We start from the raw sequence: 27,196 nt of genomic DNA, 5'->3' as shown, positions 1-27,196 counted from the left end.
GCTGTTTCCACCCCATCATGAATTCTGTTTTCCTTTATTTCTGTGTCAGAGAGCTCAGCTGGTAATTGTCTCATACAGCGCTGTGATTGCCAGAAAGCTAGCATCTTTTTACTGGTTACAAACCCATGATGCAGGGTCTGTGGCACTAATCTCATGGGCGTTCCGTGGGTCTCTTACGGATCATTCTTTCTAAACAAACGTGTGTTTGATCATCTAGCAAGCAAATTTTAGAATTGGAAGGGAAGAAAGAAGTAAAAATAATAGAAGAGTTCTTAAAGAAGCTTAAGACACTTGTGAGTGCCAAGGCAGGTGCATCTGCATTTATGTAACTGTGGCTTTATGATTGACATGTGATTTTGTACAAATAAAGTTCTCAGTCCTCAGTAATTTTCCTCCTCTAAGAACAATGAAAACCAAGTCACAAGCACTCATGCAATGCGGAGCAGTGATGCCGGCCGCACCAGTGTTCCCTGGCTCAGAGGGCCTGGCTGTCGAGGTGTCACTGCAAGTGCTCTATTCGGGTGACAGGAGAGGTGCTGCACATCCACCCCTGCGTCTCCCTTCTACTCCCCTTTTCCTCTAGCTTCTCAGTGATACGTGATCACAGATCCTGTTCTTCCTTCCTACCACTTAATTCACAGCTCCTACCTGATTTCAGAATGTCTTTGTCCAGAAACAGCTCTCCTCTGGCAGGATGCTGACATGAGGAAAGGCTGCTCACGCTGTACATACTCACCTGCACCCTGTCCTCCGGCATATGGGATCCTGTTTCCCCTCCCCTGCGTGCCTGCTGTGTTCCAGGGTGGCTTTTGGGTATGAATTAAATGTAAATTGTCCCCTAGGGCTGACTTCTTCCATCACCTTACATTCATCCTCTGGTTTTAAAATAATTCTCGTCCATTTCCTTCATGAAATTAAAACTGAATGCATTTTTAACTTGGCCTTACCTGTCTAGCCACAGAGCTTCAGCGGTGCACAGTAGTACCTCGCCCTGGCTTCCTGCACCTAGAGGCTCACAGAAATCTGACTCCTGAGTTGAGTTGTGTTCACTCTCAGTGCTCTGTCCTATCAGGGCAGCACCAGCGAATCATGCCTGCCTGTTCTCAGAGCTTTAAATGACCTTATTGATCACAGAAGGGCCAGATAGTAACCTTCGGTTTTCAGGCCACGCAGTCCCTGTGGAGCCTCTGCCTGCGTACCTGCCATCAGTGCACAAAAGCAGCCAGGGACACTTTCATCAGCAAATGACTGTGACTGTGTTTCAGCGAAACTTTATGGACACCAAAAATTGAATGCACTATGCCTTTCATGTGTCACAAAATACTGTTTTTCTTTTTTAACTGTTCAATAGGTAAAAAAAAAATATCCTCACTTTTCCAGTTGTACAAAAACAGATGGGCTAGATTGGGCCCCGAGGCATTGTTTGCAGATGCTTCTCACTGAGGATTCAAACCTCCATCCTAATCAGTGACATCGTGTTCTGCCCAGTACAGAATACAAAGGAGAAACTCTGGTCACTCTTCAAATTTCTTCGGCTTTAAAATATTACCTAAAAAGCAAATAAGAGCAGAAAATCAAACACCGCATGTTCTCACTCATAGGCAGGTGTTGAACAATGAGAACACATGGACACAGGGAGGGGAGCGCTACACACTGGGGTCTGTTGGGGGGAAATGGGGGAGGGACGGGGGGGTGGGGAGCTGGGGAGAGATAGCAAGGGGAGAGATGCCAGATGTAGGTGAAGGGGAGGAAGGCAGCAAATCACTCTGCCATGTGTGTACCTATGCAACAATCTTGCATGTTCTTCACATGTACCCCAAAACCTAAAATGCAATAAAAAAATAAATAAAAAGCAAATAAGAGCACACATTGTATTAATTAATTGATGAGTCATTCTTGCATCAAGCAAGTGATATGCATACATGTGTAAATCTCTGTATGCACATGTCCATACGTACATAAACGTACATCCACACACACACACATGCATGTATGCACCCATATATAGCAAGCACTTGATGCCAAACCCGGGGTTAGGTGCTGGGAATGTAGGAGAGAGGGGAACAGACACAGTCAAAGGTCTGCAGGCTTAGGCTCGTGTCATTCCCAGGAGCCAGTTGTGGCATGAGAGCAAAGAAACACCAAATACCATGTCAGTGAACAGTGTGCATTTCTACTCCCAGCATGCTGTTGAGTAAGGGCCACTACTGCTGGGTCCCTCAGGTGTAAACTCTGGTTAGTAACGTGCGCTCTCTGTGTATCAGACGACCAAATATCAAGGTGCAGCAGAAAGGTCTTTGCAACCTGAAACCCAGGACTGCCAGTTCACACTGTGGCCAGCCTTCCTCATGCGGCTGAATTATTGTCTTTGCAACCTGAAACCCAGGACTGCCAGTTCACACTGTGGCCAGCCTTCCTCATGTGGCTGAATTATTGTCTTTGCAACCTGAAACCCAGGACTGCCAGTTCACACTGTGGCCAGCCTTCCTCATGTGGCTGAATTATTGTCTTTGCAACCTGAAACCCAGGACTGCCAGTTCACACTGTGGCCAGCCTTCCTCATGTGGCTGAATTATTGTCTTTGCAACCTGAAACCCAGGACTGCCAGTTCACACTGTGGCCAGCCTTCCTCATGTGGCTGAATTATTGCAGAACTTGCCCCATCTCCTGTTATTTGCCCACATGTTTCTTTTCTTTTAAACTGAGCTGTTGTTCCTCACCCCTTTAATCTAACACTTCTGGCACAAACTCTTAATGTCTATATAGATCACACACGGATGTGATTCGTCTTTCAATGTACTGATCGTTTGTGGATATATTGAGAAGTCTTCTAACTTAGTATTGCTGGCTGCTAAAATCATGGGCCCTGGAACTGACTGAAGCCATTATTTACAAGAACCCTTTCGAGGATTTGATTTACTGTCTCGGTTGGATTTTTAATATCGATTCCCTTATTCCCTACTGTGACTCTGCATTTGCATGGAAATAACCTGCAGAGGCAGAGGTGCTATTTATTTCACAACGATGTATTTCTGTGTAATTGGGGAACACACCGCAGACCTCGAGAGGCCTGTCGCCTGCTTTCCGCGTGTGGCCACGTCTCTGTCGCCAGCATTTGGTGCCGTCCTGTCACCCAGCAGCGACGTGCCTCAGGCGCCTCGGCTGCTCAGAGCAGCTTCATCGGAGAGACTGTGTGTGCTTCCTCCTCCTCCCACTCTGCAAGCCAGAGAACGGAAGAGAAAAGGAGAAGGCCAGTAAAATACTGAGGTTTTAACTACCTGCTCAGTCACAAAATCGATCTGCTTGGAAGCTGGAGCTCTCCACTGTTGATTCATTTCCCCCGCATGCCCTGCACAGCTCTCCAGAATCAGCCCCCAGATCCTGTTCAGTGATGCTCAAGAGGAGAGCTGCTGGCCCTGCTGAGGATGCCCAAAAACAGCCCCTCCAGTCACCTCTCTGTGGCTCTGGCCAGTCTGTCCCCAAAACTGGCCATACTCCCGATCTCACTGGGGGATCAAATCTGGCCACTTGTTCGGCCCAGTCCTCCAAAATGTGACCAGTGGTGTGAGTCTCATCTCCTCTTCCTTTCCCTCTTCCTCTAATTTGACCCAAGAACTGCCAGCTGTATTTGCTGTATGAGAAAAAGGAGCTGGCCTAGCAAGTTCTCAGTCAGCAGAATGATTGTAGGGGGTGTTTCCTTACCCAAAAATCTTTAAAGTCCATCAAGTTTGAAAGAATTCTTAAGCAGTAATGCTTGCAGGAGGGTCTTTCATGGCAATGTGCTTATTCTGAAAGGTTCTCCCTCAATATGATGGCCATTTGCTTTCTGTAGAGTATTTTTTCTTGGAAACCTATTATTATAGACTTAGGTCCCGTGTATTTAATTTGTATGAAAGTAAGTCAGCCTCACGGTCGTCGTCCTTCTCCACCTGCAGTGTGAGTGTGGCGTCACGGCATTGCTTTAGCGTCATCTGCAGGGCTGCCTTACTGCTGTCAAGACAGCGAACAGACAGCTCCGCATGGACCATACACTTCTGGTCTGGGTACCGGAGAGCACTGGCCTTCATCGGCCAAAGGCTGACTTTTAATGGAGATGTGAATGGATGGTTCATGTCAGTGACCACAGCACATTTTGAACTGAGAAACAGAAAAACAGGATGGATTCGTGAAATGTAACAGTCTTCTTTGCTCAGAAATATTTAGTGGACATCTACTACATGTATAACATTCTGGTAACAGAGAAAAACTATTCCAAAGAGCGTACAGTGGTGATCTGTGGGCAAATAGACACTTAGAATGCAGTGTATACGTCCCAGGACACCTGCGGGTCCCATTCACTGTGAAAGCCATAGGTTGATAACCCACTTAGAATGAGCATGAGTCGGGAATGCGGAAGAAGCAGCTATCTGGAGAAGCAAAGGAAACCTGGGCAAAGTTTTAGCAGCATCTCGCAGCCTGTGCCCACAGTCTGTTCTCAGAGGGCTGCCAGGCACCTGGGGAGCTATGCTTCCATGGAAGGTAAACTTGGTGGACGCTGCATCCTCCGGCTCTGCACAGTGAAGCCCCTGATGAGTCTTGAATTACAGAAGCACTTCCCTAGCCATTTAACCACGGAGCCGTGCTTTCTCAAAGACCAGATTTTGACATCGTGCAGCGCACTCAGGCTTCAGGAAACAGTTTGCGAAAAGCTAATAGACAGACCTGAGATAATGGTGCACGGGGGCCTGCAGCAAATGGTACAAAGAGGACCTCGCCCACCCAGGCTGAGGTCCCAGGAGCTCACCAAGGGGAGGCAGGGGCTGGGCCAGGTGGACAAGCCAGTGGTCACAAAGCAAGAGAGTCTCCAAAGGAGTAAGCAGGGAGGTCATAAAATGCGCCACCAGATTTTATTAACTTTCATCTTCTAATCCACCAGCAAAATGAGGGCAGAGACTGTTCTGCCCACTGGTGTCCTGTAGCCCTGTCTCACGTAGGCAGTGGGAGGCTGTGGGAGGCGTGCATCTGTTTTTCTATTGCCGTGTAACAAATCACCACATATTTTGCAGCTTGAAACAGGTTTATGAGCTCGAAATTTTGTAGATCAAATTCAGGGCAGGCTCAATTGGGGTCTGCACTCTGGGTCTCCAGGCCTAGCATTAAGGAGTCAGCGACCAGGCTCTTCTTAGAGGCTCTGGGAGGGAACCCACTCCCCAGCTCATTCAATTTGCAGCAGAATTCAGATCTGTGGGAATCGTCAACCCCATCCTTGCTAGTGGTGTCAAAAGTCACTGTCAGCTCCCGGGGCTTCCTCTCCGATCGTGCACATTGTTCCCGCTGTCTTCAAGCCGGCCCTGGCGCCTCAAATCCTTCTCAGCCTGGAGTCTCTCTGACCTCTACTTGTGCCACCAGCGGAGAAAACTCTGCCTGTAAAAGGCTCCTGTGATTAGGTCTGAGGACCCCAGATAGTCTCCTTTTTTTGCCCCATTAGGTAACAATCACAAGAGATATTTCATCATAGGCTCCACTATGCTCTGGATGAGGGGTGCAGTGGGGAGCAGGACTCTGTCAGGGTAAGAATTAGTGAGAACCATCCTTAGAACCGTGCCTAACTCAAGGCATTATGTGAGTATCAGATGGGTGGGTGGATGGATGGATAAACGGATATGTGGGTGGGTGGATGGGGGGATTGATGGATGGTGGACTGATGGATAGATAGGTGCTGGGTAAATGGATGGGCAGATAGACAGATAAATTGATATATGGGTGGATGAGTAGATACATGGGTAGATGGGTGGATGAATAGATGAGTAGACAAGTGGGTGGATGGATGGTTGGATGATGGATGAGTACGTGGATGGATTTGGTGGATTGATGGATGGGTGGATAGATGGATGGACAGATGCTGGGTGAATGGATGGGTGGATAGGTGGATACATTGATATATGGATGGATGAGCAGATACATGGGTGGATGGGTGGATGAACAGATGAGTGGACGGGTGGATACATGGGTGAATGGATGGATGAGTGGATGGATGGATGGATGGATGGATGGATGGATGATGGATGGATATGTGGGTGGGTAAATGATGGATGGGAAGTGGGTGGAAGGATCAATATTGTTTAGGGCCTTACTCCTTTGCCCAAGGTGTTTCCAGACTAGTTGTAGAAACATTGTGATAGGAACGATGAAAGCCCTAATTGTGCACCAGGACCCAGGACATTTTACGACACGCAGTGCAAGCACTCATTGGAGCAGTGCATGCGGGAGCTACAACTGTTACATCCGTTTTGCAAATGCGGCAACCAGGCCTTAAAGAGATTCAACTGTGTGCTCAAGGTCACATAGTAGGTGATGGAACCGAGAATCAAAGTCAGCCATGTTTGGCCGGGTGCAGTGTCTGACACCTGTAATACCAGCACTTTGGGAGGCTAAGGCAGGCGGATCACTTGAGTCCAGGAGTTCAAAACCAACCTGGGCAACATGGCAAAACCTCATCTCTACTAAAAGTGCAAAAATTATCTGGATGTGGTGGAGGGCACCTGTAATCCTAGCTATTCAGGAGGCTGAGGCAGGAGAATCACTTGAACCTGAGGGAGGCAGAGGCTACAGTGAGCCGAGGTCACACCTCTGCCCTCTAGCCTGGGTTACAGAGCAAGACTCAGCCTCAAAAAATAAAAGTAAAAAACAAGGTCAGCCATGTTTGTCTCCAGACCTTTTCTAAAAGTCCAAATCCAACTCAGTTCAACTAGTATGTTTTGAGCTCCCACTATGTCAAATTGGCCAAGAGCTGGGGATAATCTTTTTTAAGTTGTTTACTCCCCAGTGAGAAGCAATTCCTAGTACTACCTGTGATGCCACTTTCTTAAAGGAAATCTTTTGACTGCTCTGGGTCTGTCCAGTGTTGGCACAAGTCACCATGAGATTCGCCAGAGGCTCCACGTGGAACTGAACTTACATGAATATTGGGCTGTTTTTTTTAAGAATCTGGTATCTCTACACCAGCTGTGTTAGGGAAGCTGGGCATATGGACTGTTGCCTCATTGGAGGAGGAAGAACCTTGAGCTCAGGGCATGCAGCCTCACAGGGGTGACAGCCAGCACATGGTCCTGCCTAGACAACCCCATCTCCGTCCTGAGGCTCCCCCAGCACACGGCTGCCTCTCCTGTGGCTCCTTCCCTGCCGTGGGAGGCTCCTTCCCTGCCGTGGGAGGCTCCTTCCCTGCCGTGGGAGGCTCCAGGGGTGAGCTATGTGGAGCAAATAAACACTATATGTTCTGGGCACACAAAGGGGGCATTGGCGTGAGATGGGTGGGATGATGAGCCTGTTTGTGGGAAAGTTTTCAAGAAATCTCTGCGGGTAGCCTGGCGGGCAGCCACATGCCTCTCATAGATGCAGAATTTCTGCCATAGCAAATCCACGGGCACACCATGGGCCTTTTTGTTTCCTTTGCCCTCCCTGGTGACCCTGAGCACAGCACGCCGTGACACAAGTATTCCACAAACAAGGAGGGTCCTCTTCGGCCCTGGCCCACTCTCCCAAATTCCACAGTTCTCTGCAGGGCTCAGCCTCCTTGAGAGGGGCCAGGCGAGTGGAGGCCCTGGGTACCCCTTGAGCCTTCTCCAGTGGGACAAGGGGCCAAAGCTCCAAGCCCAGTCCTGCACCTTCAGCCCCAAGCTCTCCTCACTTCCACCCCCAGGAAACATACATGTTGCTGTTGCCATGGCTTGAAGTTTCTGATTCTTCATGGGCAGGGAGCAGACTGCCTATCTGCTGGACAGGAGCTGGCGCTGAGAGCTCAACAAAAGCCCTGGTTCCCACTGGGAAGAGCCTACACTTCCGTGTCCCCACCCATGAAAGAGGCCACCTGCAGCCCACTCTGCAGCCAGTGCACAGCCTGTCCAAGGTGGCCGAATGGAGAGGCACTGACCAGGCACCCATCAGAGCTGGCAGAGCTGCACGGTCAGTGCCACCCACGTGGCAAGAGGCTGATGGTCTACAAACAGACCCTGGCACACTGTTTCTTCTGTAGCTTAGCATGTAAAATGCAACAAGATATTCTTCTATCAGATAAGAGATGTCAGCACACCCCGCGTTAAGGACATCAAGGAGCTCATCTACAAACAGTACCCTGGAAATTGTGTTCAGATAGTGAATTGCCTTCTTCAAAACATCTACAAAAATGAGAATCTGACCAGCTTCAGGTCTAAACAAATGGATTACTCCCTGCCTCCTTTTTCTTAGCGTTCTTTACGTGTTCCTGAAATGGGGAATTGGAGAGGTCTGCAGGCATCGGAGGCTCTGAGCAGCGGCTGGCCGGGCAGGTGGTGATACAGAGTGGGCAGGAGGGTGGGTGTGCCCAGCCTCGGGGGTCTGTCGGGCATCTGCCAAACTGCTTTAGGTAAAAAACCAATTGTAACAGCTCCAAAACATCTTCCCACCATTAGAAGCAAATTGAGAATTAAAATTTAGAAAGGCCACTTGAAGAAATTTGTATCATCTTATTTCAGTTTTGTGTTGAGTTTTTATATGGTTTTCCCTGGGACATAGGAAACAGCATCACCTTCTTTTGATTTCCTGAAAATGGGATCTTTTTTGCAATGGCTGACGAATTGGATAACTTTTCTTTATTTCTCTAAAACAGTGTTTGTATAGCTTTAGAGTTTGTTGACTATAAAGAATGATGTTGTGACTTCAGACTCCGCCCTCCAGTGATACCAGGCTGCCTCTCTGAAGGGCTTGAACTTGAACTTGGGTGTGCAGACTCTTACTTTGCTGGATGTCTGGTCCCCATAAGAGAACGCCTGAAATAGGGTCAGTTACAAGACTGAAGATTGTACAGTGGCCCCAGTAGCCTCAGTCATCTTGAAGTTACCATCTGATAAAAGGGCCTGGGAGAAATGTGTATGTTAAAAAGCATGACTTTAAAAACACCAAATAATTAAACATTTTTCCATTTTGTGAATTCTGCAATAATAGTTTCCTTAACCTATTCCATGCTGCTGTTTCCAGTTAGCAGCTAAGGATTAATTTAAACAATTATGGAAGATAACACATTTTGGCATATTTGGATATACAGATTTATTTTTGGAAAATACTTCCTGAAGTGATTGTGGGCTAGGAAACCAGTTTGCAAATCACTGTAAGAGAAAATTGTTCCATGTACCAGTACCACAGGGCCAGCCTGCTCCAGGGAATCCTGCCATTGCACATTTACAGCAGAAGTCACCAAAGCACCCCGTCCCTTCCCGTCCCTGTGTGGCGGCCTCGCCAGCCCTCCAAGGAGGCTGCCCTGTTCAGAGCTCTTTTCACACACAGTCCCTGTGTGAACGGTACCATGGGCTCTTGGGTCCCTTCCAGTACTTTCTGCCTCAGAAACTGTGTGACCTTATAGCTGGATTGCCAAGAATGGAAAATAAAGGAAGAAGCAGTCATGTTTCCAGGAGCCATTCCTAGCTCCAAACCATTCCCCGAGCCTCTGGGGACCCTCATTTCCAGTTCCTTGTATTTTAACGCTATGGACCCCAGAATTTCCTTAGGCAACCGTGTGGACTCTAGTCCCTAAAAAGATCATCTGGAAGTGCATTTTGGTGGCTCAGGGGGGTGGGTGTGGCTCCTATGAGATCCCTAAGATTATGTCTGGGTTCCCTGTGTGAGTCAGACCAACAAGAAGGACATCTATGGATGGTAAGCTGGGAACTGGGATTTTTGAGCCAGGAAAATTCCTAGTTCCTGGGCTAAATTTCCTGATGGTAGAGGACAGACCTGTCAAATCAGGTCAGTGGTGACTGTGTGTGTGTGTGTGTATGTCTCTGTGTGTGTGTGTGTCTGTGTGTGTATATGTGTACATGTGTGTGTCCGTGTGTGTATATGTGTACGTGTGTGTGTGCAGTCATTTTATCGGAAATTAAAACACTCAAAACTAACCAAAATTGTACTCTGGGCTTTAAACCTAACTAGATATGCTACCAAAAATAATATTACTTTTAAAGCCAAGGTAAAAATGTGGACAACCAATGAGTCTATTATTATACTGATCTCTCAAAATAAATAAATCAGGCCAGGTACAGTGGCTCATGCCTATAATCTCAGCACTTTGGGAGGCCAATGCAGAAGGATTTCTTGAGACCTGGAGTTTGAGACAAGTCTGGGAAACATAGCAAGACCCCATCTCTACAAAAAGTTTTAAAGATTAGCCGGGGAAATGACTCATGCCTGTAGTCCCAGCTATTTGGGAGGAAAAGGCAGGAGGATAGCTTGAGGCTGGAAGTTCGAGACGAGCCTGAGCAACATAGCAAAACCTCATCTCTACAAAAAACAATGTAACAGTTAGCTGGGATGGTCGTGTGTGCCCTACTCAGGATGCTGCAGTGGGAGGATCACTTCAGCCCAGGAGGTTGAGGCTGCACTGAGCTACTCTCAAGCCACTGCACTCCAGCATGGGCAACAGAGCAAGACCCTGTCTCTAAATAAATAAAGTTTTTTTGTCAAAATATCTGGTGGATGTCATGTTGAAAATAGACAGGAAAGTGGTCTGTGGCAAAATGAGAGTTGTGAGCTCTTTGGGTATGCCAGGGGCCTGTCGGTTCAGGAATGTGTGCAGAGGGTGGCGAGCTGGGTCTGATGTCATGTCTGTTGGAGACCTCGGGCTCCCTGACGCCTTCCCTGGCCCAGCCCCTGCCCAGGGGGACACCAGCTGGGCTGGACGTCACAGCCTCTGCTCGGTGGGCCTCGGCAGGTATGTGCGGGCAGGTACAGGGTTTGTGCAGCAGATAGAAAAGCAACCTTACAATGTCACTTTCATGAAGCTAAGTGTATTCCATAACCTTTCATCCTGAGGAGAGGATCTTCCCATTCTATTGATTCCAAAATTCTTTCTTTTGTGAAATTATATTCCCAGTACATGGTAGTCATTTGCTTTTTTTTTTTTTTTAATGTCTTAGCTGGCAAAATAAAAACTTGAAGTTTTGAGGTGGTGATACAGAGTCCCACTATTTTCATCTCTAACTTTTCCTGTTTTACTGGCCCACGAAGTCTGGGAATCTCCATTTAGATGGGAACAACGCAAATACATAAAATAAGCCAACGGTGGCGACTCAGCAGGGAAAGCCTCTACTGCGTGTCTTAGAGTTTACTGTTGGGGAAACCTTAAGGTACCTCAGGATGATCATTTCCATTGTCTGTGTCTCATTTAAGATCTGCTTGGCCATGAATATGACATGTCATTAAACCTCCATAGTGAAGTTGTATTTGGATGATCCCTAGGTCTGATGTTTTGAGATCTCTAATGATAGGGACAGCATTAAATTGACTGTAGTGAAAAGAACAGTATTGTCTCCTCCACAGAAGTCCGCCGTGTTGTAGTTCAGTTGGGGAGTGGGATTGCCTTCGTGGAGAAGGTGATTTCTGCGTTATGTTTTATTCTGGTTTGGTGAGCACTAGAGCATGCTGTGGATTACTAACTAAATGTATTCCTGTTGGCCTGAAAACCTCTGGCTTTAAAACAGAGTTGCAAACCCAGAAGGTATCACCAGCAAGCCTCATCCAGTAGCCTCGAACACCCGCGCTCAGCTTCCCATTACAGCCGAGAGCCGCCCTGCTGGGTCATGCCAGGGAGAAAAGCGCTGAGTTCAGGCACAGACAGCGGCCTGCAGGCACCGTCCCCGAAACGAGGCGGCAGAGCCCCCTGACAAGAAGCATTGGAAGCACAAAGATCCATGGAGGGTGGTCGAGACCCACCTCAGCACGGGAAGCAGCAGCAGGCTCAGCCTCATCCCAGGCTTGCAGTTAAGCAGATTCTGTGGCACAGGCCGGAGCTCCGCTGAGCGGGACGTGTAGCTGCACGCACGGAGGCAGCTGGATTGGGATGAGGGCCGTTTTTCGGAGAGCAAGTAACGCACTGCCCACTGCTCCTCTGCCTGAGCCAGGAAGGCAGCCACGGAGCCCCAGCCGCACGTTCCGGTTTGTTCAGGGTGTGGGGTGTGCCTGGGAACCCGGATGCCTGTCTCTCACACGTGCTAGTTTTGATGGAAGTTACTTGTGGGATGTGATTTCCACGGATGCAGGGGAATGGAGTTGAGAAATATGTTCCGGGTTAAAAAAAAAAATAGCATTTCAGTAGAGGCCAGTGTCTGCTCTGTCATCACAGTTCTGCTGGAGACCGTCATGTATGGACATTTGATTCCTGCCATGTTCTGCTTCAAGCAAGATGACAGTGAGACCGTTTCCTAAACAAGCCTGGAGCTGTGGACCGGGAGCTTCCATGCTGTTTGCAGGGCAGCACGTGCACAGGCCGTCAGACGCGGGCTGTACGTCCTGGAGTCCCGGACCCGGCTTTGCTCATGTTTAACAGTCGTTAACGTATCGATGTCCGGTGGCCGTGGGTGCGCCCAGACCACGGAGTGCACTCGAGGCCCTGTGGCTGCAGGCCCAGGACGGGTCCGAAGGCCCCCGGGTCTCCCAGTCAGCCCTCCGTGAGCGGCTGCTGGCCACAGACGGTCAGCCATCAGTTATCAGCAGTTCGACTTTACCCTGAGAGGAAAGCCTCACTGCAGTGGAAGCCAGTCGGCTGGAGCGGGGCTGCTGACAGACAGCCGAAGGTGGGGGATCGCCGGGGTTTCCGGAGCATTCAAAGGGCGTTTAGGCAGGAGTGAAAGGCAGCACCTCCGTCACTCCCAACTTAGCTTTGCTAAGTCTCAGTTTCTTGTATTAATAAAAGGGCTACTAAACCGCCCACCCCGGAGCGTGACGGGAATGCACACCCCTTCCCCAAATGCCGGCAGTCTGCTCGGGAGCGCCCTCTCTTCCACTCTCCTCGGTGGAAGGCAGTGTTTGCGGGAGGGTGACACCCAGGTCGCAGCGTGCCGTGCAGACAGGCCCTTGGGGATGGTTAAGGTAAGAATAGCCCTGAGTGCTCCCATCTCATAAACACAGAAACAGAGGCCCAGTGGGCTCAGTGACTCTCTGCAGCACGTCAGCGGGTCAGTGGGCGCACTGGGGTTGGCCTCCGAGGTCCTTCCCTGGGCTCTGCACAGGCCTCCACCCTGGCCTCAGCCCCACCCTGGCAACCACAGGCCACGGGCTGCCAGGACGGCCAGTTGTCCGTCACCCACGTGCGTTGGTTTGCCCCAAGGAAACTGCAGAGCACGTGGGCCTGGCCTTGTGGAATTCAGCCCCACTCAGCCATCTGTGTTTAATCTGAGCAACGATCCAAAGCAGAGATTCACGTTTGGAGTTTAGGAAAGGACAGAGCTGGAAAGTTTAATTCGTTATTCCAATACTTCAGAGCCATGCTAAATGTGATCTTTACCATATTATATGAAAACTCTGCAGAACCAGAAAGAGTGAAATTTTACTACTGAAATTCATTTCTACACAGAATTCTTTAGACCAGAGGTGTCCAATCTTTCGGCTTTTCTGGGCCACATTGGAAGAATCATCTTGGGCCACACATAAAATACACTATTAATAGCTGAAGAGCTTAAAAAAAAAAATCACAAAGGAACTCCTCATGTTTTGAGAAAGGTCATGCATTTGCTTGGGGCCGCATTTAGAGGCCTCCTGGGCTGCGTGCGGCATGGCCCGCAGGTTGGACAAGCGTGCTTTGACCATGGATGTCGAAGCTGACAGGATTTGAGAGAAATTCTCGCTTAAAAATCAGTATGTAAAAAACATTGCTTAACAGCTATCATGCCAAGTTTTTCCAAAAAAGATTGGGGGTTTGATATCTTTTCTTTTGGCGTATAGTCCATTAAATATCAGCATCTTCTATTAGCAAACATTAAGTGCTTGCTGGCCCCAGCACCAGCCCAGGTGCATTAGAGAATAAACAGCTTGGTGCCCAGCCCTCGGAGAGGAGGTCGCTTGACTGGAGAGAACAAAGCAAATGTGAGGTGATCTGAAGGACACTAAGGAGTGGCTGTGTGTGCTGGAGGGCAAGGTGCCCGTGGAGAAGGGTGTCCGGGCCTCCCAGGGCCAGCCTTCCCGGGTGGGGACCTGGAGGCAGAGGAGGCATGTGGGCTTTGTTGAGAATACAGAGGTCAAGGGCCTGCAGCGATGCACACAGTGCCCTGGAAGAGAGCGAGGGACCCACGTGCAGAGAGGAGTGTGTCCTTGGCGTGCATAGAATGAGGAGTGTTGAGTTAGGGGGCTTGTGTTGCAAAGCCCTTTACGGATCCTTCGGTGGGTGCGCAGGCAGTGGAACCCATGAAGAGAGCCTGGAGAAGAGGGGATTGGCCGTGATGACGCGGCGACGGCCCCAGCAGAAAGCCGCAACAAGTAAGGGAAGGGGGGCTGTGGTCACACAAGAAATACTCCAAATGAAGGAGTGGCAGGACTTGGTGACACCTGTGTGCCGGGGATGAGCCGATGGAAGCAGCAGACACACTGTAAAAATGAGGCCACGCGGCCTTTCACGAACGCCACCTCCCCGGAAGACGAGCTTCAACAGGCCGTGACACCTGAGTTTCTTTAAATAGTAAACGCTATCCCCCTAAATATCACAGCTGTGTCCTGCTGGGCATTTCTGTGCCACAGAAGCCACTCAGAAATACATGCTACCCATGCTTTGGCTCACAGATGGTCAATGATTTCAGTGCCACCACGCCCCGAAGGCCAGCATTGTTCCAGCAATAAGATGAAGGTGTGGTGGTGTCCTTCAAGGAAGTTTTCCTGCAATTGCAGAAATCGGTTAAAACTACAGGAAATATGAGTACATAATTTGGGAAATTTGGCTCTGCATTTTTCACTAATTGTGTAATAAATACTCTGCACTATAAATATCCAAATTTAAAAGTCTGCATTGAGATTTCATTCGCCTGAAGGCACTATCAACCAACTAAACTGTGCTTGCCCCTACCAAAATGCTGCACATCCATAGATTTAGACTTCTTCGCATGCTTCTTATGTGTTGGGAGAAGCTACTTTGGGGACACAAATGCCCTTCTCTGTGCCTCACAAATAACGGCATTCAGGGACACAAAGCCCAACTGTTGTAAAAATATTAGTATTCAGATGTTCTTGTGTTTTGTTAATGCATTTAATTAGGTACAATATAGCTATTGTTCTCCTTCCACATTTGCATTAATTTATATTAGCCAGAGAATATAAAGCACAGCTATAAAATCAGACTAATTCTTTCTGTTGTTCTTGCAACCTGTAAATAAGCATTGCATGCCTGCAAAAACTACAGCTTTGTACTGACCACAGCATTCTTCATGTTGCTTTTTCAAACACTACAATGCAACGATGTATTTCATCATATGTTCTAAAGCTTGGTGTTCTTATGCAGTTGAATTTCACCAGTGGTCACAGAAGAACAGTGCCACCAAAGTCTGCTGCCCCACCTGGCCCTGCCTTTTCCAGGCTTGTCCTGGAGTGTGTGACCTATTTTTCAGGCATAGGACTCAGCCAGCACAGACACATCAGCAGCTGTATGCACTCCCTTGGGTGCATGGATGAGGACACCGTGCCCCTGGGTTCCGACTGCTGGCGTTACACTTTATTGTTGGCAGGCATCTGTAGTGTATGTGAGAGCAGGTTAGCCTGCCTGGGAACCAGGTCTTAGGTGGACCCATGATAAGTCTCACTTACACGGCACTTTGTTGACCCAGATGATTTTGATTTAAAAAAAGTCATCAGAAGCATTGGAATCCTTTTTCCAATGAGCAAGTGTTGTAAGTCTGCAAACGTCCATGGATATATGTAGCAGCAGGAGAGCAACCCCGCCTCTCTCCTTTGATGCCCTCCCTCCCACCCCCAGAACCGGGACCCTGCCCTCCTCGCATCCCCCAGAGGAGACCTCAGTGCTGAAGGGGCCTGCATGTTCTCAGATTCAAAAAAGGCCGATCACTGCAATTAGCCAAAGACCCTGGGAAATACACTGAGAAATAAAGGAGCTGCACTGGGGTCCAAGTGCTTGTGATGGTTTAAAAGCAGAGGGTGCATCTTCACAGGTGCTGTTCTATCTGCACATCACCCGAGGTCAGCCACCTGGGGCACTAGCAGGCGTTCATCTGGCTTCGCCAATAGCACTAGCAATGCAAGAGGCAATCACATTCTTATTAAAGTTTCTACAAGAATTGCTGAACCCGGGTTCCAACTCTGATGGTGCTCTGCCTGTGTGCACGTGTGTGTGTGTACACGTGGGTGTGTGTGCACAGGACGGGGGTCACCTAACCTCCCCAAGGACGAATGTAACTCAGGTGGGAAATGCGTCTACCCTACTCTCCCTGAGAGCTGCTGCTGCTGAGAGCTGGAATCTTCTACCCAAGAGGCTGCTCCTACGGCTTCATCTTCAGAGTTGCCAGTGCTGAGGCTGTACCCAGCGGACGATGGGGGACGCTTTCTCAGGAGATAACACTCTTCCAGACATTGAGTTTCACAACCTAATCCCCCAATTAAGTGTCTTCTCAATCCATGTAAAGAAATGCCCTCAAAGTTTTTGTTGTGAACCAAACCACATGAGAAACATCTGTTCCTCGCCAGCGTGTTGATGGCTTTCCGCCTCTTAGTAATCGTGCAGAGAAGAGTTGACGCCACAGGCCTGGGACCGTTTACTCTTAGGCAGGCCTGTGGCGAGCTAGGTCCCGGGGTGTGGTCTGGGATCACGAGTTCCCAGAGGGCTCCCACCCACCATTCCCTAACCGGAGGGCGGTTCGCTGTGCCTGCACAGCTGTGAGCACCACGCGGTCTGTGCTGAGCGGCCTCTTTCCTCTGGAGCCTCGAATCTCAGTGGCACCAAGCAGGGACATCCTAGAAGACCAACCCCCAGTAAAGCCCTGGGGAGGAGTCGCTAAGGAGCCTCACTAACAAACAGCATTTAACACGTGGGGTCACAGCACGTGAGCACTTCACACAGGTCACAGCACATGCTAGGAAATTCAGCGTCCCATGTGACTGTGAGGAGGGGTCCGGAACCTCACCGCACCTCTTACTGTAATGAGTCACAGCAGCAACAGGACCGCATCCTACATCCCAGGAGCTCCCCCAGCAAGTCGTGGAAACTGGAGGGATGGAGGGGACCCCAGGGCAGTTACTGAAAGAGGTCCTTTTGGAAACCGACCTGGAAGAATATCTGCCAGCTGCCCACGCCTCGTCGCGTGGCAGGCATTCTCAGCTGTTTGCTGGTTCCCTGTCTACACCTTCCCCAGCAAGGCTGGCTGCAGCCACTCTCCCCGCTCTCCTTAGTGTCCCAGCCAGACTCCCAGCCCCATCCCTCTCCCAGTTGCTCAGGATAGAAGGCAGGGTGCCCCTGGCATCTGGGTCCTACCATCTCGGTGGCATCCCTCCGCAGAGGCCACTCACCAGAATCTTCCCTCATCAGGCCCTGCCGCTCCCCAAACCAAGCACTGTCTTCCTGCCACATAGCTGCTTGCTCTGCCCTTTCTACCGTCTGTCCACAGCCATCAAGGGGTCCCCCAGCTTCCTGCCCAGGTCCTCCTGCCTCCCAGATTCCTGGCTGGCCTGGGACATTCTCAGCCCCGCCATCCTCCTGGCCCCAGGACCACTCTGCTGCCACTCCTGCCACACGGAGCCGATTCTGCACAGACTTCCAGGGGCACCTGCCTTCCCCCACTGCCAGGAGCACCCTCCCCTACTTCCCCAGTTCCTCACAGGGCCCAGACTCTCATCCTGTCCAGATGCAACTTCCACAAGGACCTTCCCGCTGACCCAAGCCCTCTCTGCTTTCCTGCCCCCTCGCCTGATGTGAAGTTGCACATCGAGTGAGTCTCCTAGGGCTGCTAAGACAAATTGCCACATGCTGGTGGATTAAAACAACAGGAATTCTCTGATCGTTGTGAAGGCCAGAAATCTCAAGTCGAGGGGTCTGCAGGGGTATGCTTCCCCCCACGGCTCTATGGAAGAATTCGTTCATCACTGTAACTCAGAAATCTGGAACAGTACATTACCCTTATTCAGTACTCATAAATAATGGATGGGTGGATAGATGGTTAAGTGGATGGATGGGTGAAGGGACAGGTAGACAGATACATGAGTAGATGGATGGATAGATGGGTAAATGGACTGATATGTGGATGGATGGGTGGATGGACAGGTAGACAGATACATGAGTGGATGGATGGATGGATAGATGGGTAAATGGACTGATATGTGGATGGATGGGTGGATGGACAGGTAGACAGATACATGAGTGGATGGATGGATGGGTGGGTGGATGGATGGACAGGTAGGCAAATGGATTGATAAATGGGTGGATGGATGGATAGGGAAATGGACCGATATGTGGATAGATGGATGGATGGGTGGATGGACAGGTAGACAGATACATGAGTGGATGTATGGATGGATACGTGGATGGATGGATGGGTGGGTGGATGGATGGACAGTTAGGTAAATGGATGGATAAATGGGTGGATGGATGGATAGGTGGGTGGATGGATGGGGAAAGGGACTGATATGTGGATGGATGGATAGGTGTGTGTGTATGATGGATAGATAGATGGGTAAATGGACTGATATGTGGATGGATGGATCGATGAATGAATGAATGATATTACAGGAATATGTGAGTGAAACCTGTTTTCTGCAGATAATAGTTTGAAGAGGAAACTAAATGATAAATCATTTAAACCTAACACTGTAACTTGAAAGCAAAATGGATTTATTGCCATTTGTGACAGAAATGCTGTATTTTTTGGAGAGAGCTATGAGATGGTGGTATGCAACATGAAATATCTGAATCCCACTTCAGATTTCTAATTGTTTCTGCTTACAGAGGAAAAGCCAAGTCGAAACGTCCCGAGTAAGCAATTCTCTATTGCGAGAGGCCTCTTGTGGAATCTGGGACTGAAAATGTTCTAAATGGCCCACTTCTTTTATGCATGAATTGCAAAAAGATGTGGCAAGTTTCATTCCCACCAAGAAAACTAAAAACACCTTTTGTCAAATAAATGCTACTTGCATATTTGACGTATGCACCAGTGGCCTCATAAGCGGTCAGTGGCCCATCAAAGTGCCTGCACACCTGGCTCTCTGGGGGGCAGCCATGGCAGCGCCCAGGAAGAAACACTGATGTGGCTGCCCTGTGAGCTCAGGCTACTTCATCGGGAAGCCTTGGTGCATTTTACCCACAGTGCCAAATCTCAAGTAACGGAGGAATTCCCAGGGCCTTCTGAAAAGCAGAGCTGCAATAAGGCTGCTCCCTCCAGGTTAGCTCCATCCTTGGCCAAGGACTCTATGAGCACTGCACATATTCTGTGGGTTTTATAGGAGACAGCTAGTTCAAGGCCATTCAAAGAAAGCTGCTTTGTCCAGCGCTCGGCTTTGCACAGGCCCGTATTCATATCTCATTGTTGTTTGCAGGAGAGGCAGATGCGAACCAGAACAATGGGACCTCCTCTCAGGACACAGCGGTGACTGACTCCAAGCGCACAGCAGACCCAAAGAATGCCTGGCAGGACGCCCACCCAGCTGACCCAGGGAGCCGCCCCCACTTGATCCGCCTCTTTTCCCGAGATGCCCCGGGGAGGGAGGACAACACCTTCAAAGACAGGCCCTCTGAGTCCGACGAGCTCCAGACCATCCAAGAAGACAGTGCAGCCACCTCCGAGAGCCTGGATGTGATGGCATCACAGAAGAGACCCTCCCAGAGGCACGGATCCAAGTACCTGGCCACAGCAAGTACCATGGACCATGCCAGGCATGGCTTCCTCCCAAGGCACAGAGACACGGGCATCCTTGACTCCATTGGGCGCTTCTTTGGCGGTGACAGGGGTGTGCCCAAGCGGGGCTCTGGCAAGGTGAGCTCTGAGGAGTAGAGGAGCTTTAGTTTAAGTGGAAAAAGCAAAGGAGAAATCAGTAGGTGAACTAAGGCATTAGAGGAAGAACTGGCATGTAGCCTCTTGCTGTCTAAGGTCCAGGTCTGTGCTGGAGAATGCATTTGAGCCCAAAATTGTGGGCCTGAATTGCTGCTTAGGACATTGTTTTCATGTAACTCATCCTCTGTCTTCCTCAGAAGGGATGGTGCCCGGGGTGTGGCTCAGGGAATGTAAGGACATGCTGAATTGTGGAGCTCTAAGGGGCCCCAGGAACAGGCATTGCAGAAAGAGAGCCATGTTCTTGGGGTCTCTGGTGGTGTGTGCTTGCCGACTTTGTGTCTGAGTTGCCTCTGTGGCCCACACGTTGGAGTTCAGCCCTGGGTTATGCTCGTCTTTCCTGGAGTCAGTGCTGTTAGCTTCATGTTGCTCTGCAACAATGACACAATTGAGGTTGAGGAAGACTTTTGAACAAACTCCTGAATTTAAATCCGCCTTGAGCAAGCTTTCTCTGTGGTCTGAAAAGTGGAAGGGGTGGAGGGATACATGAGTATCTATGAATCAAAGCTTTATTATTTTGTGATTCCATTAATTTGCATATAGAGTCTTAGAAGTTTAAAAGCGAATGTTCTGTGGATAAAAACGTATCACAAGAAAATAAAAGAAAACCCTGCTCTGGGGTCCAGTGTGTAGGCATGGCTTCTGCAGTTGCTTGTCTGGAAAAGCCTGTGGCTGCAGGTTGATCAAAGCACTGGCTCCTGAGTGGCATTCAGATGGCAGAGGCATAGCCTTTCACACGACGCTTAGAGTGCTTGGTGGCTGTGTAAGTTTGGAGAGAAAGAAGTTTTTCCCCAAAACGTCCTGATTTATTGGGTGTTCTCACAAACCCTGTAAGAGGCAGCTATTTTTCTGCCTGTGTGCAGTGCTGATTCTGGAATTCTGGAAAGCCTTGTGGGAACGTAAAAGGCTTTTGAATAACGTGTGGAACAGAGCTCCTCATTCTGTTAACATGCCATCATAAAAACACCACAGGGTAATCTGTGGAGTTAAGGAGTCTCTAGAATTTGCTTTAGTCTCCAGCTGCAATTCTTTATTGATCATGAAATCGTTGAAGATAAACGCAAATGTCAGCTTTACCTTTCCTGTGGGCATTGAGAGCACATTGAAGTTTCAGGCAACTGTGAACATCTCTACTGTCTGCTCTGAGTTGAGAATTCATGTTGTGACACTTGCCATGACTTACTTGTAAATAACATTTGGTGTATCCACAGTGCTTCTGGAATCGATATTCTGGCTAGTTCTCTCAGTGTATTTGTAGACACTTCCTTTCCCTTTGTGGCAGTACTCCCCCACCCTGAAATGTTGGTGTTCCAACCTATTTCTAATGCTAATTTCAACTGGAAGCACTTTTTCAAACCACACCTGATACGTATGGATTCGGGCTGCGCGGTGAAGCGCTGCTGTCATGCTAAGCACCCCTCATGCATACAGCATCGCCACTTTTGAAAGCTTGAATCATTCTGCTCAATGAAAGGTACAGAAAAAAAATGTATGTAAACTGCAGAAAAGGTGAAATCGCTGGATAGCATGTATTATAAAACAAGCTTCATGTCAGAGATAATGGTTTAAGTTGAAATAAAATGGTGAAAGCATTGATATCATTGTGACTTTATCTCAAAATGGATATAGAAAGGCAGAGATGTGTTTCTTCCTCTAAGATTACAGCATCATTGTCTTAAATCCCTTATATGCTTCAATATTTTGAAAGAAAACATTCTAGTCTCAGAAACAGTCAACATCTTTGCAAAATAGGACCCAGAAAAATTAAAACATTTTCAAAAATTTTAAAAATAAAAATTTTTACGTAATTGCTTTAAGAATTTTGAAATATCAATTCTTTTCACTATCGAGTATTGAATATAGAAGATTTTTTAATGAACAGGCTTGCCCTTTGATACCAAAGGCAAAAAGTAGTAACATTTGCACACGTGATCGTACAGCAGCCTGTGAGGCTTCCCTGTGGAAAGTGCACAGCGGGGATGTGTATTTGTTCCACTCCACTATTTCATCACAAAGTGTTTTAAACATGGGAGATGAAAGCTTAACTCTTTCTACACCCAGCTACAAACCCATAATGGCCCTAAAAATCTGGGCTATTCATTGGTGTGGGCTGCCATGGATGAACTTTTGGGTTTTTATTTTTTGCTCTGTTTACAAATCAGAAGAGCCCCAGTTTTTATCTGCTAGCAAGGTCCTTCAGATAGACTGAAGAGGTGTGCAAGGAGGAGTGGAAGCCTGAGCCCTGTGTCGGGACCGCGGCAGCTGCCCTGCCCACCCGGCAGTTCTTTGGGAACACAGTTCTGCTTCTCCATCTAGAACAAGGGTGGCAGATTCCTACCAGACTCTGAATGGAGCCCCCCTGCCATGACCCTATAAAAGGGGCTATTTGTCCCTTCCTACCCTCCTGAGCTCTCCCTCCCTCCCCTGAGGGCACATGGCCACTGGTACCACATGGAGGGGCCGCCCCCGGCCCCGGGAATGCCCTAACAACACCCACGCTTGTGTCGCTGGGAGCTGACATTCAAGAAAAGTACATTAAAAATTCCTTGAGGAGGCATATTCTTTTGAGAGCCATAAATGAAAAGTGCATTCACAGAGAACATGCTCCTTTGTTGTGAGAGCAAAGGACTTTTGTTGCCTTTAAGGAACAGGTTTCCCAGTTCCCCGGAATGTCAGGGTCGCGTGAGGAATGGATGGGCACTTAGGGCTAAGACTGGCATGTGCTTAGCCCAGCGGCGTCCTCTCCAAGTGACCTCCCCAGCATCAGTCTTCTGCCATTGCTGATAGCTGAGGCCACTTGAATGGCACAAGGCAGAGCCTGGGGGCGTTAGCTTTGGACACCACTCCTTCCTTTTTATAGAGAGGAAGCTTTTACAGAACACCTAAGCAGGACAGGATGTACCATGCGGACAGTTCCCAAAACAGAATGCAGCCAGGACACCCTGGCCCCTGCTTCTCTATGCCATATACTTTTAGGGAGTTTTTTTAAAAGCTAACTTCTTACTGATAATTTTGTCTATTTTTCTGTTTGACATTAAGACCTCCATTTATAACCTGTTCTCAGTATTCTGTAATTCAGCATTCAGTAGGACTTCTATGCCTCTGACTGTTTGGGGGAAGAACTCTGTCATTCAGTGCCGTGGGGGATCTTCAGTGCTGTAAATTAATCACAATGTTCTGTTGCCCGATTTATTTTCCATTGCATTTTAATTTCATTAAGCATATTTTAGTTCTACAGTAACCTAATTCCTCATTGTTAACATGAGATCCTAATTCTGTAACTGTGTTCTGTAATCCCACGGGGGGTGTAGCATTTGGAGACACATGAAGGATACAGTAGCCACACGGAGGGCCAGCCACGCACAGGGCTATCCTCTCCCCCGAGTGCAGGGTACACCCAGAACCAAATTCCATGTCTTTCATCACGAGCCTGAGTGGTCACTGACCCGGCCACCCAGCGCCTCCATCAGATGAGAGATTTGGCCAGAGATTCTTCTAAAGAAAATCCAAATATGGAGGGTACACTTGTTTCTGCACTCAAACACCTAATGAGATTTCCTAGAGGAACTCCTCTCGAAGTCCCCTGGCCCTGATCAGTTATTGATTGGAGGCTTCCCTGGCTTGGTCGCCAGCTGCTCCGTGTCCTTCTATGGTCTGCAGATGTTGCTGTTGTGTGAACAGGCGACAGCTAATTAGCCTGGACGTGTCTGTACTGGCATTGATTTTGCAACTTCCTCTGTATAAGCGATACGTTTGTAAATCATGGTCATGGATTTGATGGTGATTGCCTGTGGTGGTTGTATCACGATTTAATTCTGAGCTTTTTGCTTTATATATTTTTCTGCCATTTCATGCATTCATTAAACAGTTTAACAGACCATGGACAGTATACTAATTGCATGTGAACTTTCTTAAGTTGTCGTTTTTGGTTGCCCTGTATACGTGAGTGTGCTGTGTGGCCGGCATTTCTGTGGCCTGGTGACACAGCTGGCAGGTAAGTCTGAGCACCCAAGCTCCTGTGCTTCTGTGCAGGAAGGTCACAGTTGCTTGCTCCTCTGCCTTTATGACACAAAGACATCTTACTCTCTTCTCTCCACCGACAGTCCGGTGTTCTGGTCTTTCTATTATGACTATTCTGATTCTGCCTCTAGTTTTTCATGTTTCTCTCAAAGCATCATCTGCGAATGTTAGGGCAGGTGGACACTGAGCAGACCCCGCTGGCCGGTGCTGTCCCCAACTCAGCCCACCCACCAGCACCCCTCAAATGAACGCGCACATGGGGGCCAGTGCCCGCAGAGCTCACACACAAAGGGGAACAAGGGGAGTCACGGGACCCTCGTGACACTGAAATAAAGAAGACGCTGGCTTTCTGAAGGGTGATAATGAGTGTATGAGATTAAGGTGAAACTCGGGGTCCTTGAGAAATTAGAAATGAGAGTGAAGATGAGTGAGTGGCTTGGAGGTGGCCCTGCCGTTCATGTCCCATCAGACCCTTGTTTTAACTCCTCCCTTCAAACTCATTTTCATTTTAAAGCATTCATTTCTCTCATCATCGATTTTCCTTTGATAAAAAGACTGGCCATTTGATAACAGGCAATTCTGATCGGCGGATTAGGAGCTTGGCTTGACCTCTGAGGGAACAGACCATCCTTAGGAAATAAACATGCAATAGCACACCTGGGGAAATCGCTTAGATATTGATTCAAATTTAAGAACCATGGACATTTCCTATCAAACCCCAATTCAATATGTTTTTGTAAAAATTTTTTCCTTTATGTCTATCAGCATATTCTTAATGCTCTGAAATCATCCTACTTCTTAAAAAAACAGAGTAAAAAAGGAAAAACAGCTAAAGAAAACTGAACTCTTTTGAGGGAGACATAAAAGGAGGCTCAGCACACACAATTTCTCAAGACGATTCTTGCCTTTCGGTTTCTCCGGCCTTTGCATTTGTCCTCCCTCTCCCTGGTTCTGGGAGTGGCAAGAGCTGGGGTTACCGGTTCCATTTCCTGAAGACCATCAATGGGATGCCTTATATCTACCCCAGCCACCTGCCATCCCCATGGGTAGATGGGGAGTCAGCAGAGGGGCTTCACGCCAGCCCACCAGAGCCATAAGACCATGTCTCACAGTGGTGATCCTCTTCTTGAGAAGAGCCATTGTAGGAGATGAGGGAAAATAAATGGAAAGTTCTGTTTGTTGGCTGTGTTGTGTGCATAATGTGCACTTGCTCATGGACACCCGTTGATGGGGGCCACTGTTTAGGGGAACAGCCATTGTTTAGGGGGACAGCCACTGCTTAGGGGGACAGCAGCTCCCACAGTCTCGTCCATGGAGACACCCTCTGAAGTGAATACTCAATTGACTTACTCTTTAATATCATGAATTAAAGTCACCAGAAATTCCTGCCAATGTAGAAATAGCCTCTCTCATGCAGAATCCGTTAGGAGACATAGAGCTAAGCACACACCACAGATTTGCCTCTGAAAACCCCAGAATGTTCACTTTCCACAATACTCCTAGAATGTGCTCACATTCTTCCATGTGGAACTGCTCGATTCTTACGCATACTCAGCTGCTAACTTGTTTAAAAGAATCCATTTCATCTGCAGGCAGTACATCTCCTGATACCTGTTATCCTGATTTCATCTCCTGACCACTATGAGTCTCTCTCCTCTTTTCCTTTTTGTCTTCATTTTGCTGTAGATGATAGTCAAGAAATAGACACTTCTTGCAGAGCATTTACCTTGGTTGTATAATCATAGTCTTTAAACTGCAGCCCTCAGAGTTCATGGATGCAGCAGATACTCTCATGTAACTGACAAAGAATACAGTAAGTTAGGAGCAAATGGTATTTAGGAAGATTTATAACAGAGCTCAGGTGAGTGCGCAGCTCCTGCTCCTGCTGAGGAAGATTAACTTCCTACTTATGTTAAATTCCTAACCTTCAGTAGCAAGGAAGAATGTCAGCAGGAAAACCAGCTCTAAGTAATTGGCTAAAGTGACTTTGAACACTGCTGCTCCTAAAATTACTTCCTTATGCTCTGCAGAAAATCTGAAACAGCCCGTCCTCGGTTCACTGAACCTTTGCAGAGCAGGAATGGTTTCCACCTGCATTTTTCCTCCCTCTTTCTGGCTCTGGGAGTGGCAGGCAGCTGGGGTTACAGGTTGCATTTCCTGAAAACTATCAATGGGACACCTCATGTCTACCCAGCCAGCTACCTCCCCCATGGGGGAATGCAATGCAGAAGCGATCGCACTTGCTATAAAAGAAAAAAACACAACTGTGCAAGTAAAGCTGAATGCAAAATGTATCCATTCCATGCTAGACATCAAAAAAACCCTTTTAGTGCTCTTTGCTTTAGACTGGGAAATGCCTTCTGCACTTGATTGTGGAAATCTGACACATCTGGTGCCTGTGGCCATGTTTGGTCCCATCGTTTGCTACAGGTCCTCAGAATAGACTTTGGAGGAGAATTCTTCCCTAAAACTTTCCTTTTGCTCTTGGTTACCTGAGTCCTTTGGGGCGCTGCCTGCCATCTCCTCTCGGTGGTCTGTCCATCATCCATCTCTGCACACACCCTCTTTGCTCACCATCACCCCCCATCCTCCATCTCCTGCTCACTCCTCCTCCATCTGGGTTCGTGCCAAGCCAGCTCTAGAGGAGATTTGCTGGAGGACTTTGGGGCACTGCCAGCGGCGCCCACCCAGACTCACACAGCCCACTCTGTGTCCCCCGGCAGGTACCCTGGCTAAAGCCGGGCCGGAGCCCTCTGCCCTCTCATGCCCGCAGCCAGCCTGGGCTGTGCAACATGTACAAGGTAAGACGCCGGCGGGTCCCCATCCATCGGGGCCAGGGATGACCTGCCCTTTCCTGGGCTCTCAGCCACTATCCCGCAGGGCAGGCAGTGGCACTGCCAGGGGTCCACCCCAGTCTCTGGGGCATCTGTGAGGCTGTCGAAGCAGGGAGGCAGACCTCCCCCGGGGGGAACCAGATGCAGGAAGAGACAAATGCCCAAGAAGGGCATGGAGGGCAAGCCTTTGAAGCCTTGGAGGGGAGCAAAGGGCGTGGCTATCAGCTCAGGACGGTGGGCAAGCCTTGGTGACAGGGTCTGCCTCACTGTGCCCAGGCCTGAAGGGCATGGAGGGCCTGGGATGGCTCTGGTATCTGAGGGCTGGCCTGAACCTGGGCCACTCGCATACCCATGCCTGAGTTTGCTTTGAAACCTAGTGCCTAGCAGACATTTAGCACTTGCTAAACACGGGTTGAATTAAGCTCTAAACGATGGGTGCCCATGGGACGTCCGGCCCCTCTGGGCTCTGTCCTCACCTCAGTGCAGCTGGGCTCTGCATAGGAAGTGGGCTATCGCTGTGGCCTGTCC

General features: G+C 48.7%; 1 protein-coding gene and 1 long non-coding RNA gene across 6 annotated transcripts in view; one reads left to right on the top strand and one right to left on the bottom strand.

Moving 5' to 3' along the window:
* Positions 1–27,196, top strand: part of LOC108303572 (myelin basic protein) — a 144,564-nt gene that overhangs the window by 88,772 nt on the left and 28,596 nt on the right. For 3 of the 5 annotated variants that reach the window (XR_001824903.2, XM_017527496.2, XM_017527497.2), the window contains exons 4-5: positions 19,303–19,739; positions 26,558–26,635. Coding sequence is in view for 4 of the 5 variants with exons in the window: in XM_017527496.2 (XP_017382985.1) it covers positions 19,303–19,739; positions 26,558–26,635 (515 nt within the window). In the remaining variant the exon portion in view is untranslated. The remainder of the gene's footprint in view (positions 1–19,302; positions 19,740–26,557; positions 26,636–27,196) is intronic. The other 2 variants (XM_017527499.2, XM_017527498.2) reach the window with 1 other exon arrangement.
* Positions 1,745–27,196, bottom strand: LOC119471081. The gene is made up of 3 exons (XR_005200074.1): positions 27,145–27,196; positions 2,376–5,403; positions 1,745–2,304 (listed from the first exon to the last, which is right to left on the bottom strand). It is a non-coding gene; the product is annotated as an uncharacterized LOC119471081 (long non-coding RNA).

The sequence above is a fragment of the Cebus imitator genome, unplaced genomic scaffold (assembly GCF_001604975.1).
Source record: "Cebus imitator isolate Cc_AM_T3 unplaced genomic scaffold, Cebus_imitator-1.0 Scaffold49, whole genome shotgun sequence".
In the NCBI taxonomy this organism is placed as follows: domain Eukaryota; kingdom Metazoa; phylum Chordata; class Mammalia; order Primates; family Cebidae; genus Cebus; species Cebus imitator.
This window is presented reverse-complemented; position numbering and strand designations above follow the sequence as displayed.